Below are 14,180 nucleotides of genomic sequence, written 5' to 3' on the forward strand. Positions count from 1 at the left end.
AAATCATGGCTGACCCATGACCTAACTCCATATACCCGCCTTAGCCCCTGATAACTTGTGAGTGGCAAATTCACAAGGGAGTTTATTTCTGGAAAAAACACCCAGTGTCTCACATTCGCTGAGTATGCACAGCAAGCAAATGTTATATTTAATCTACAAAAATGTAGTTTCTTCTAAAATTTTGCAGTCATGTTCTGCACAGGAGCTATTAAAGGCAGAGGTCTTTAAAACTTCTCAGAACTCCAGGTGAATCATCCTCAGTGTGTCTGTTATGGGGTTGCAGTGTCTGTGCTGCACTCTCACCTCCAGTACTTATCGGGTTCCTGTTTGTTTCATTAAACTGCTTAAAATGGCAGAAAGGGGACAAGAAAATCCTAGTTTATAAACTTCATCAATAAACTCAGAATGCAAAATTCCGAGGGTCACCAGTGAAATTATGTTTATTTTACCTCCCTGGTTAAATAAACGATTGTGGAGCACTCAGGCTTTATTTTAAACGGACCCCTTATTTACAACAAGCCTCCAGCAAGATAGAGATTAGAATGTTTTGCCTCCACAGGATAATGGAAGTAGGGTACAAACTCCCACAGAAGGGAGTTGAGTCAGGGTCAACTGACACCTTTAAAAGGAGCTGGATTGATATATGTTGAGAAGGAGTTAGAGGGCTAGAGAGTTATTAACACCACTATTTGACCTTTACTTTCAGGGAAGGAAATTAAGTGTGCACTTGAGATTTCCTGCTATGTGCTCTCAGTGGGCTGTGTTGGAACTACATATTTGGAGCATCAGCCCTTTAGTGCTCCTCAAAGTAGGAGATCAACAGGTGGTGGGGGAGAGTACAGGATATAATAATCAGACATGTGCTCTCGATTGAGCTGGACGGGAGGGGTCCAAAAAACAATATTCAGGCATGGACTCTGGGTGGAAGGGAGGGGAGAGACAAGTCCATGGTATAATAATTAGACATTGACTCTGTATGTAGTTCGGTGGGGGGAGGGGGGGAGAAGAGAAGTCCATGATACAATAATCAGATATGGACTCTGAGTAGAGCAGGGAAGGGAGCAGAAGTCCACGATATCAGACATGGACTCAGGATACAACTGGGAAGGGGAGAGAAACCCAGGATACAATAAGCAGACATCGACTGAGTAGAGCTGGGAAGGGGCGAGAAGTCCATGGCTATGTTTCCTAAGGATACGGAGCTGTTAGAATGCACGAGGATGGATGACATTTTTCATCGTGGCACATTAAGTGCCTTAACCAAGGTGAGTGGTAGTAAGGTTTCCCCAAACTTTATGTTCATCCTGCTTCTTCTCTGAAAGTATGATGGCCATTGCAATGGGACAAGCTTCAGTATTACTGCAATGGTAATGTGTTGGGCAATGACTTTTATTCATCTTGGATGCATTTATAATTTATAGAGAGTTAATAGGTTCTCAGTAGAAAGATAAAACTGAACTTTTTGGAGGTAGATGGAAATACACAACAGGTCTGTCAGCACCTGCAAGAAAAAAGTAAGGTAACATTTTGGTGGGGCTGTTAATATTACAGATGATGATGGACCTGCTGTATATCGCCAGCATTTTATGTTTTTATTTCAGATTTCCAGCATTTCAGCTTTTTTATTTTATTGTTGCAACAGAGGATATAGTGAGGCCAAGGTCTCAATAGATGAAGCAATAAGGGGCCATCAAATTGTAGAATGTAACATATTTCTCAGCGATATTTTCCCAGTCAATATGGGATGGACAACTTGGGTTGACACAGCTTCAACCAAAGACCAGAGCCCCGATTTTAACCCCCTGCACCTGACAAGAATGGGTTAAAATAACGGCAGAGAATTTACCTCCCCGTTTATGCCACATTCCTGCCAGACAGTATTTTAACTCTTGGATTTCTGAAGGCATGTGAGGTGCTTGCCCCCGGCAGACAAGGGCCTCATAATTATTCAAAAGTTGGAGTCGATGACATAATTTGGACCCAAACGTGCTTTCAATCTTGGGCCATCTTGGGCACATTGCTGACCGTGAGGGGGAGAGCTGTCGCCAAATGGATCCAGGGCCAGAAGAGACCCAGCATGGTAGGACTGTTTAAACTTTTAATGGTTTCCTTGTGGGCCAGAAGGAGCAGGTCCCACAAGTAAATCTTGGGCCTCCCCTGTCCCGGGCTTCCCTCTGCCCTGACTGCGATCACCTCCCGACCACCACCCCCCCACCCCGCCATGACTAATTTTAGTACCAGAGACTGTACCCTTGGGTCCCTGGTGGTGGTTTCCTGCAGCCCGAAATCCTGCTTCCACCCTGCCTCCTTTCATTCCCACTGGGTTTGGCAGTCATGCAATATGGTGATGAGGCCTGGGGGCTAAAATGGCCCGGGTCTATCGCTGGCGCGGCCGTGTGAGCTTCTTGCTCGCTTGTCCCCCCACCCCAACCACACGCCTCCACCGCCGCACTCACACCCCGAGTTAAAATTAGGGCTCAGATTTAAAGGAAACAGATTCTACCAAAATTTGGACAATTCCAACTAATGCCTACAGGAGATTAGTCCAGCATTATTAGCGAACCCTAAACCTTAGCGAAGGCTTAAAACAGTAGTGCTAAAATTCTCTAGGCCATGTTGGGTTTCTCTTCCTCTCTCCATTGGACAGCCTCAAACCTGTAATGATATGAAAGCTGGTTCTGCAATCTGGCACTCCCATTGGAAGTGGTGCATGCTGGGAACATACCGTGGGAAATCACAGGATTTGATACCGCTGGTCCCTGCTGGGAGAGCTAGGTCGGGGAAAAAAATCCTATAGTGTGAATGTTTATGGATGTTTGGTAACTTCAGTAAGTATCAATGTTTCATATCAATTTTAAGTATGTATGTTAAAGACATTCCCATAGCAGTCAATATCTGAGAATGTGTCAATTATCCACCAAGTTTAATGCAGGCTACTCTAGCAGAAAACTGAAGATGGAGGATGCTTTGCAGAGGCTGAGGTATATAATGTTGTATTAAAACCAGAATAAGATGTTAGCCTTGGCTTAGTAGTAGCCTCTAGCCTCTGAGGCAGAAGATCATGGGTTCCAGCCCCACTCCAAGACTTGAGCACATAATCCAGGCTGACACTTCAGTGCAGTACTGAAGGAGTGCTGCACTGTCAGAGGTGCCATCTTTTGGATGAGATGTTAAACTGAGGCCCCGTCTGCTCTCTCAGGTGGATGTAAAAGATCCTATGGCACTAATCAAAGAAGAGCAGGGCAGTTTTCCCAGTGTCCTGGCCAATATTTATCCCTTGCCCAGCATCATTAAAAAAACAGACTATCTAGTCATTTATCTCATTGCTGTTTCTGGGACCTTGCTGTGCACAAACTGGCAGCCATGCTTTCCACATTACAACAGTGACTGCACTTCAAAAGTACTTCATTGGCTGTAAAGCATTTTGGGTTGTTCTGAAGTCATGAAAGGCGCTACATAAATGCAAGTTCTTTTTTCTTTCTAATAATGTTACTTTTTCAATCAATCATGGATTTCAAAGAATCCTAAGACAAACCTTAAAAACATTATTTGGTCAGAATAGGTAAATGGAAAAAGGAAGACAGAAATAAAAAATCACAGTAAGTTTAAAAAAGAGTTTTGTGCAATCAATTATAAAAGGGAAATGCAACTTCCACCTAGTCTGCAAATTACTGGGACTCATGCCAAAAATTGGAAAGGTTTAAACAGTGATGTTACAAATCACAGTAAAATGCCCTTCAATGGTGGGTAGTGGAAGAAAAATTGAAATGCAAAATTAAACTTTGAAATGCAAAAAAATGCACCGAAGTTAAGGAGCTAAAGCAAAACAAAAGAACAAAAATAACAGTTCACTTGCAGTCAGAACCGAGGGACAACCATCCTGAAGTGCTTCAGTTCTGAAGCGCAGGAAGTCAGTTTGGAGTTGCGCTCATTTTATACCGATGTTGAGTTTCAGAAGCAAACCATAGAAAATCTGGACGAGGGAATTCTCATTCTCATTTACTTCCTTTTCAAACCCTAAATGAGGCCCGAGTGCTCCAGCAGCACAAACTTCTTGAATAACCACAGTGTAGTCTGGGTGACAAATATGCAGTGCACTATCGGGGCGACAAATCCCCCCTGAATTACCCCCTCCCCCATCACCGGATGTGCGTATGTGCCACCAATTCATTGGCGGAAAACCTCCCCTTTAAATTGCAGCAGGCTATGGTAAAAGTGACGGGTTACTACGGGAGGCATACCTGTGAAAGGAAAGTGTGGTGGCAGCGTCAAATTTAACAACAATAAATACGAGTTGTCATTTGTGGTGGTACCAAAAGATGTCTAACAAACTTTAGGGTTGAGTGTTTGTGAGAAACTCCACCTTCTGAAAAGGGGTCTCACAGTAAAGGTTCAAAGTGACACAAGGGGTGATTGTAACCCTATCCGCTCAGCAGAGATCGGGTGGGTGTGCAGTTAAAATCGTCCACCATGAAACCACTAGGAGCTGACAGGTTTATATTTTAACCTGTTCTCCTGAGCGGGCGACAGGGACATTTGCACAAAGCTGACGGGGTCCTTTTTAACATATGCATGTTGGGTCCCGATGATGTCATCGGGACTGACTGAAATTTTTACTAGGAGGCCTAAGCGGGAAACAGCAGTGAGATTCCTGCCAGACCAACCCAGCCCGGAAGTGGATCGGGACCAGAAGAGGCCCGAAAAGGTAAGTTCAAATTTATTTTTTGTTTCCCTGTGAGGCCAGGAAGAAATTCTAGGTCACCCCCATTGTAATCACGCTGCTCCCCCCCCAGATCACAGGAAACCCTGCGGGATGGCCCGGCAGCCGATCCTGCGCACTTACCTGCCAGCCACTGCACCGCATGAATTTGCGCCACTTCCCACCGACTACCCACACAGAATAGGTGGGAAGTCAGTCCGCGGAATTTAAATGAGGCCAGGGAGTTAAAATACCCTGAGCCTCTTTTCTGCTGCAGCGGGCGAGTTTTGAACTGAGATTAAAACTCACCCGCCGAAAACTGGCCCGCAGGTTAAAATCGGGGACACGGTATAGAAGATCTACATGATACAAAGGTCTGTTTGAAGGATTGGGTTGTTTGTCAGGTCAACACTGGATCATAACTGATCAACATGTTTCCCAGTAATCCATCCATGCAGAAAAGCACATTCTGTGTAGCAGGAAAATGAAGCTTGACAGAATGGAGACTTAAAGGTCATGAAGAAAATAAATGAATAAACAAACTCGTTAGCAATTGTGACAAAAAGAATGATAAATTGCAAATGTACTTGGATCCCAGAAACATAACAGGGCTATTAAAATGGTGGATTATAATTTTCCAACACATTAGAAATTTATGGTGGTTAAGTAAAATATTTTAGCAAGTTAGACGCCTCCTATGGTTTCTGGCAAGTGAAATTGGATGACACAAGTTCCAAGTTATGCATGTTCAATATTCCTTATGGGAGGTACAGATTCTTACAGCTTCCTCTTGGTTTTACTCCAACTCAGAAAGTGTATCACAAAACCATTCATTTTATATATGAGCACACTGAAGGTGTTGACTCATCAATAGGCATCATAATAAAGTGGGGTTCATCCAAATAGGAACACGATGACAGACTTCTGAAAGTAATTGAATTTATTAGAAGAGTCAACCTGAACCTCAATAAAGACAAGTGTGCATTAGTGTGACAAATGTGAGCTGTCATTTATTGGTGATATGTTCACTAGTCAACACATTAATCCTGCGGGATTAATGTCTCAGCTATTGACCCCATGCCATGTCCACAGTTCAAAAACAAAACGTGCAAAATCTTCTTGATGTAGTCAATGAACATGATCAGTGGTAACCCTTTATATATCCATCATGTTTAGTGAATGATACTGGGACAAGAAATGCACAGATTGAGAAGGTCACAAGCAAACACAATCACCTTGTGCATGGCCACGTCATTTAGTGCTGAAACAGACCACAAAACGCTGATTGTTCTATTTGTAAAATCTTTGAAAGATTGTATCTTTGCAAATACAAAGAATGCTGATCAAGATGCAGAAGAATGACCTAAGAGTGTTATATACTCCAAATGCATTTATATGTGCCGCAGAGCACGTGAATGCTAGGAGCCTGACATCATGGACCTGTCAGCAATGTAGGAAAAAATTCAATGACCTGACCAGAGCTGCTACGGTAAGAATCTCATTCACAGCTTTCTTACAATCTGTATAGCCCTGTACCACTCTATTGTAAACTCAGCGCTAGCAAGCCTTGCCACCCCTCTACCCATTTTTTTCCTCCATTCATAGCAGCACACTTCAATTCACCTCCTTTTGCTTCCACTTGCAGACTTAGCACCTGTTACTGCCCTCACAATTACAGCCCTCTCTTCCCAACACCTGCTGCTTCTTTCTCTCACCACGCACACAATGCTAATCTGCCACAGACATCTTCACATCCCTTCAACAGGCCATACGCTCCAACTCTTCTTTCAGGACAAGCTGGCACACAATAAGAGGGAGCTCTCCAGATCCAGAGAACTCAAATGGAAGAGGCACCAATCGAGGACAGAGGGAGAGTACAGAATGTGCAGATGGTGAGACGAAAATTCATTGAAAAGAAGAGGCACAAGGACTAATGCCTCAGATACGTAAGAAAACATGGGGTTCTAAAATTAAAAACTGGACTTTCACCGGGGAAAATTTTAACTTAAACCACCCACCGGAAAGCGGACTGGACTGGGTGCAAGACTGGTTTTACACCCTGCCTAGTTTTACTCTGCTTTGAAGTCAACGGCGAGCAGTATCGGGCGGGGTGTAGACCCGGCATTCGACCCGATCCCGTGAGTTTCCCGTCTGGCGAGTTAGGCTAAAATCATCTCAGTGTCTGCCTTTCATTTTAGAAACTTCTGGGCACAGCGGGGAGTCAGTGCAGCCTTCATGTTCCCTCAGTATAATCGTGTTCCCTTAGTTATCTTACGGATTTGAACAACCCCATCGTGTCTAAAAGCTCTGCTCACTTCACGGTTTAATTCCTCTGACTTAAAAAAAGCTGTGAGGAGGCTGGCTGTGTGCAACTACTCTTGGTCTAGTTGTGAGGGGGTTACGGTATTTGTCCAGTATGTTGTGGAGCTTGAAGGCTCTCCCTTTATATTCCTATATTCGCTTCCGAACTTTGAATCTTAATTTAGATAAGAGTGGTTAGGATCTGGAATGCATTGCCCGAGGGGGTGGTGGAGGCAGATTCAATCATGGCCTTCAAAAGGGAACTGGATAAGTACTTGAAACGAAAAAAATTGCAGGTCTACAGAGATAGGGCAGGGCAGTGGGACTAGCTGGATTGCTCTTGCATAGAGCCGGCACTGACTCGATGGGCCGAGTGGCCTCCTTCCGTGCTGTAACCTTTCTATTTCTATGACTGGAGGAAGCTCCCCATGTGTTGCTTGGCCATCTTCCTCTCCTTTTCTCTTGAGACTGAACTCTCTCCCTCACACCCTCAATGACAACCTGGTGGCCCATGGAGTGGCCACTCACACAAGAAGGCAGCCTCTGACCCGATGGTCTGGGTGAAAGAGAGAGGGAATTGAGGACTGACACAGGATGTAGGCATCATGACAACTACCAGGAATCCTGGCACAGATCTGCATGATGCACTGGATGTCATTGCACATCATCTGAAAGTTCAGCAAGTGGAAGCCCTTCGTTTTCATGTATGCTCAGTGTTGGAGCACACAAGGCTATGTGTGTGCAGTCGATAGTGCCCTGCACCTGGGGGAAGCCTCCAATTCTGGCAAAGTGAAGAGCCCTGTCTTCTTGCTTTGTTGTCTCCATGGGGGAGGAGGTGCAGTTGTTGACTCTGGTGTAGAGTGCATCCGTCACCTGCTTGATACAGGCCTACACAGCAGATTGACTAATGTTGCTAATGTCACCTGCTGCAGCCAGGAATGACCCTGAGGCATAAAGATTCAGGTTCACGGTGACTTTCAGAGCCACAGGCAAGGACAAGCATGACCTGGTGCTGAGCTGCAATAGCTCTGTGACAGCTTGCCTGGTAAAGTGGAATCTCTTCACACACAGCTCCTCACTGAACTGCAGGTATGAAGTTCTTGGCCTGTACACTCTAGTGAGGTAAGGCCTCTTGCGAGCTTTTCTCCTTCTGCCTACAATGGTACCCCAATCACCAAACCAATAATGCCAAGCTAAAGTTTTGTCCGAAGCCCCATGTCAAAATTGCACTGCAGACTCAGCCAGATAACTTTGTAAAATTTAATCTCAGCTAAAACAGCAAAAGCAGCACACTAGCAGTCAAAATGAACAAACCAGTGATTTGCATGAAAGCAGCTGATGATCCCTATAAATAACGCAGGAAATGGTGCCCTCTTGACTGTTCCTGCCCATGATTTATGGGTCTATTGAAGAACTGATGAATGGCAGGCTAAAATTGTTGAAAATGGCATGTGTGTTCTTAAACAAGTGCAGGATCCTCATTTGCACATATTAAATAGGCGCCTGCCAATTTTAGACCGGCGCGTTGGACGCCAAAGAGAAGGCCCGATCCAAAATGGTGTCAGGTGCACTTCTGCCGCAGACCAGACAGGCAAGACTGTGACCCAATTTTCAGAGTCTAAACACCAATATTATCAATGTTAAACAGGTGGGTGTCCTTAAAACATCGTCCCCATCATGCGCTAAGTACTCTTGAGTAAGCTCATTTGAATAATTATTTCTAGCACGAGGTGCAGACTTGTATAGATTTGGGGAACACACTAATGGTTGGAAGAGAAAAATTGCATGTTAATGATATTTCAAGAGATGGGGACAATTAAAAGGCAGTGTCAGAATGAAAGCCTTTGGAGAACCTCAAATTAATGACAAATGAGCAGCTTTTGCCAAGGGTAAAGGGGCAGGGGTTAAGAAGTGGAAGACAAAAATGAAAGGAAAGGGTACGTACCATAGGTACAGGTATGAGTCGGTAGATGACAAGTTTACATTGGCATTCTCCGTTATATCTGTGGACACAGGGATTCATAATGGAAAAAGTTGCAGGCGTAGGCCCAGGTATGTGTATGCTATTCTACCTTAAATAAATCTGACTACTAGGTTTAAAACAGTGAGACTTGAGTAAAAGCAGCTCTTGGAAACTGAACCATGTTATAGTGGTGGGAAATGAAAGAATACAGATGAAAATGAACAATTCCTGAATTTCAAATATGTATTTATTCAGGTAGCTCAGCTAACAGAATGGCATTGACTTTTAGACTGCTACCAAGTTCAGGAAACTGCTGTCTCCCTGGACCAAGAGGTTCTCTACGTTTTCAGCTCATGCATTGTGACAATAAAACAGATATTACAGCAAACAACCCATTCAAATGTCAGCAGTAGTTTTATTACTGTAATATATAATTAAAACACTTTGGGGGTGAAATTGATCTGTGCCACCAACGCGAAACAAGCTCACAGCGAATCAGTAGCCCGATTTACACTGTGTCCGATGTACACTGCTCCTGATTTCCACAATGCTTGTTTTACACAGCACCCATTTTACATCGCTCCTGATTTACATCGCGTCTGATATATGCCGCTCCCATTTTACACTATGCCTGTTTTACACTGCTCTCGATTTACACCGCTCCCATTTTACACTATGCCTGTTTTACACTGCTCTCGATTTACGCCGGGCCTAATTTACGGCGCGCCTGATTTACGCCACTCCCGTTTTACACCGCACCCGATTTATACTGCGCTCGATTTACAGCGCTCCCAATTTACGCCGCTCCTGTTTTACACCATGCCTGTTTTACACTGCTCTCGATTTATGACGCTCCTGATTTACGCCACTCCCGTTTTACACTGCGACCGATTTACACCGATCCCGATTTACGCTGCTCCTGTTTTACACCATGCCTGTTTTACATCACTCCCGATTTACACCGCTCCCGATTTATGCCGCTCCTGTTTTACACCATGCCTGTTATACATCACTCCCAATTTACACCGCTCCCGATTTACGCCACTCCCATTTTACAGCATGCTCGTTTTACATAGCACCCGTTTCACTCTGCGCCCGATGTACACCACGCCCGTTTTACACCGTGCCCGATTTACGCCCAGCCTGATTTACACCCCATCCATTTTGCAATGTATCTGATGGAAGTCAATGGAGAACAAAACCGGACGCGGTGTAAAATGGGCTGCCGCTCGTTTTGCGCTGCTGGCGCAGACCAATTTATGTGTGCTTGTCTTGACTTCCTTTTTCCCATACTATCTCCTTATCACCTTTATTTCTTTCTGTCATATTTTATTTTTAATTAAATATTACTTGTTTTCTTATCAATATGATCTAGTCTAACCTTGTTTCTCTTTCTTCAAACTTTAGTGAATTGACTTACCTGTGAGGGCTGACTTTGGATTGAAAATTGTTGGCAGTGTGCCTGTGATTTTCCAATATGCCCAGCCAACTGGCAAAACCTCCTGTTGACAGCATGAGCTCAGAAAATGGCCCCTCTGCTTCAATTATGCAATTGGGAGCAGAGAACAATTTGAAAAATAGTTACTTGATTGGCTAAAAACTGTCATTTATCTCAATGACAAATATCTAAAAGTTGACATAAGTGCATCATATTACATATATTTAAGAACTCCCCCTCTCCTGCTTTTAAAAGTGGCCACGATAGGGAGCAACCTCCAGCAGCCTTGACAATTATCCAAAAATACTCACCTCAGTACAAAGAGAAGGTGCAAAGTGCCCAGAGCAATCACTCAATAGAAGTGCAGGTATCCCTGAGTGAAGTCAAAGAATGCATGCAGTTAATTTGCATTCAGACTAGGGTTTCATGGACTCAGTTTTTTTCTGCCACTCTGAGATACTACCAGGGTAGAATATTTGGCACTCAAGCATGCATCCTGGCAACTTGATTAAAGTGCAGGATTCATTCTAGCCATGTCCGAAGGTGCACCATCCCAAACTATTTATTTAAGAAAATAGGGAGAAAGGTAGAGCTTTAAATTAAAAGGACCCTGGCCCTAAAATTCCAGGGAGATCCTCCCGATTTCCCACCACACCGTCGGCAGGAAATCTGCGGAACCCCCGGAGAAGCAGCCTGAATGGGTGTTCCGCTGGTCTCCTGCTGAAGTTACAGCAGGAGATCAGGAGAAGCCTCACAGAATTTCCAGGTCCTTGTTTTTCAAAAGGCCCAAATGGCGCTACCTATAAATCAAGCTCAGTAAATCTGTACAGAAGTTACTGCTTACCCAGATAATTTCTGCTTTTTGTCATCTCAGTGACATTAATTCGTGTCGCTCCTTCGGGAATCTCGAGAATCTTGTGATACCCTACTGACAGGATAGTTTGCTTGAAGGTTCCAGATATTACTTTACATGTAGTGTTGTCGCCACCGCAAACACCACATTTGTCCATAACTTTGTTAGAGCCCAGTATCTCGTCACAGCCAAGATTCTGTAAAGACAGGAATGACATGAAACATTAATGTCTGTTCATTGTATAACTCCGTGATCACTGCAAACATAAATACAGATGACAGATGCCATTTCGCCTATCCAGTTCACCCCTTCATAGAATCCTACAATCCCCCATCACATTATCTACCTACCTCTTGAATGACTCCAGAGTTTTAGCTTGCACTCCCTCAACCCAGAGACCATTCCAGGTATTAATCATTCTTCCTGATATCAGTCCTGAACTTGCCCTTTTACCAGTTTCTACCCATGTCACTTTGTCCTGCAGTTGGGGTTTAACTTGAAATAGTCCTCACTCAGTATCTTATATTCCTCCTGCTGCCCTTTACACCACCTCCAGAGCTTGTATGTTTCTTTATGTCTTGGTGTCCAGAAGTAAATACATTGCTCAGGTGTGGCCTGACTGGAGTACTGTACAGCTACATCATGACTGTTTCAGACTTATGAGCCCCAATTTTATCTCAGGGCAGGAATCAGGGGAGTGGGGGGCCGAAGCGGGAGATTTTAACTCCTGGGACTTATTTACCTGCCTGGACACTGACTCCGGCCTGAAACCGTTGGGAATGACGTTTCCACCGGTAGATGGGAGTTAAAATACACGGGAGGGGGGGGGGGTCAGGCCTCCGCCGGGGGATCCCACGGAAATAGTCCTTGGCAAGATAAGTAAGGAATTGGGGGACGGGATCGGAAAGTCCGTGATCGGGTCGGGGGGGGGGGGTGGGGGGGTTGGTGGTGGGGGGAGTCCAGGGTAGGGAGGTCCATTGTATCCTTATGAGCCAGTAGGAGCACTCCTGCTCCTCCTGGCACACAAAGAATCTTTAAATTTAAAAACAATCTCACTTACTTGGACCTCCTGTGGCCAGAATCCTGCCTGACGCCAGCTTTTGCTGGTGGGTTTAAGACCATGTGTGCCTTAGTTGGGCTAGCCGCTAAAAAGGCATGCACGTTCCAATGACATCACCAGGACATGACTTTGCCATTAAAAGTAGGCTCCCACTTCTCTGGGGCGGGCAGCCTTCCCATGCCTGAATTTAGACAAGTTAAAATGATGGAAGGTGGGAGCACACCAGGAACGCAGTGCGACTCCCCTGCCTTCTTAACCCACCACCCAGCAGTAACGGTTAAAATTACCCCTTTACTCTACCAATTTGGCAATATAACTCAGTGTTATGTTTTCTTTATTGATTGCTGCTCTGCAATGAATGGACATGTTCAGTGTTGAGTCTACTCCTCCTCCCAGATCTCTTTCAGTCTCTTCCCTGGCTGGTTATTTCATTAATGTATAACAACTTGCAGTTATCTATACTGAATTTCATCTGCGATAGTTCTGCCCAGTTGTCAATTTTGTCTAAGTCCTACATAATTCCTTGGTTGTTTTATCAGACTCTACTGCTCCCCTTGTTTGGTGTCATCGTAGATTTGATCAACTCACATTGCGTTTCTGATTCCTTGTCATTTATGTAGATCAGAAATAGCTCAGGCCCCAGTACAAGGCCCTGTAACGCTCCGCTCAGTACATCTCCCCTATCCAATGTCACTCCCCTAACAGTGCCTGCTGTTCCATCTCCAAGTTTTACCTAGGATACCTACTGCGGTAAACTTGTGTAGCATCCTTTCATGTGAAACTTTATTGAAGGTTTTCTGTGAGCCTAGGTATACTATATTGTAGGGCTTTCAAACTTCCACTTGTATATCACTTCCGCAAAAAATCAAGGAGGTTGGTCAGGCAATACCTGGCCCTTCTGAAACTGCACTGACTGCCATTTACTGGGTTATTTACATGTAGGTACGCCTCAACTTTGTTCCTAATGATTGACTCCATTATTGTGCCAGTTACTAATGTAAGACTAATATAGACCTCTGATATAGGTGAGATAAAGCTTAATTTGAATCATTAAGCTGTTTTATTCCACAGTAAGGTAAAATATGCAGAGAAATAGGTATGAACAGAGTTACTGGGGTAGAAATTGGTCGGGCGGAAAACGGTGGAAAAAAGGACCAATTTTGGGACGCAACATCCTGCCCCTGATCTGTACCTGTGTTAGGGATGCCACCATATTGGTAATAGTGTCTTTCCAGGCATTCCAGGCGCCTGCCTGAAACAGGCATTTGGTCCCTTGCATATGCAAATCAGAAGCTGCACTATCGGAGGTGGCGTCCTTCAGATGAGACATTAAACCAAGGCCTCTCGGATGGATGTAAAAAATCCCACGGCACTTTTTCGAAGAAGAGCAGGGGAGTTCTCCACGTTGTCCTGGCCAATATTTATCCCACAACCAACATCACTAAAACAGATTATCTGGTCATTATCACATTGCTGCTTGTGGGACCTTGTGTGCAAATTGGTTGCCACATTTCCTACATTACAACAGTGACTGCACTTCAAGAACATAAGAAATAGGAGCAAGAGTAGGCCATACGGCCCCTCAAGCCTGCTCCGCCATTCATAAGATCATGGCTGATCTTCTACCTCAACTCCACATTCCCGCCCTAAATCCTTCAAAAGTACTTCATTGGGTGTAAAGCGCTTTGGGACATTCTGATGTCATGAAAAATGCTATATAAATGCAGATCTTTCCACACAGACAGAGCATATGTGGGGAGCACTGTGATTGATTTGCCAAGCATAAGAGATCAGGCGCAGGCAGAAGGAGGAGGAGGAGGAGGAGGGGGAGGAGGGGGAGGAGGAGGAAGAGGAAGCCACTTACTG

At 44.5% G+C, this 14,180-nt stretch overlaps 1 protein-coding gene across 1 annotated transcript in view; it reads right to left on the minus strand.

Moving 5' to 3' along the window:
- The window catches only part of LOC137328836 (thrombospondin type-1 domain-containing protein 4-like), a 345,688-nt gene that overhangs the window by 59,743 nt on the left and 271,765 nt on the right, over positions 1-14,180 (minus strand). The window contains exon 7 of the mRNA XM_067994368.1: positions 11,246-11,450. Coding sequence (XP_067850469.1) covers positions 11,246-11,450 — 205 coding nt within the window. The remainder of the gene's footprint in view (positions 1-11,245; positions 11,451-14,180) is intronic.

The sequence above is a fragment of the Heptranchias perlo genome, chromosome 1, assembly GCF_035084215.1.
Source record: "Heptranchias perlo isolate sHepPer1 chromosome 1, sHepPer1.hap1, whole genome shotgun sequence".
In the NCBI taxonomy this organism is placed as follows: domain Eukaryota; kingdom Metazoa; phylum Chordata; class Chondrichthyes; order Hexanchiformes; family Hexanchidae; genus Heptranchias; species Heptranchias perlo.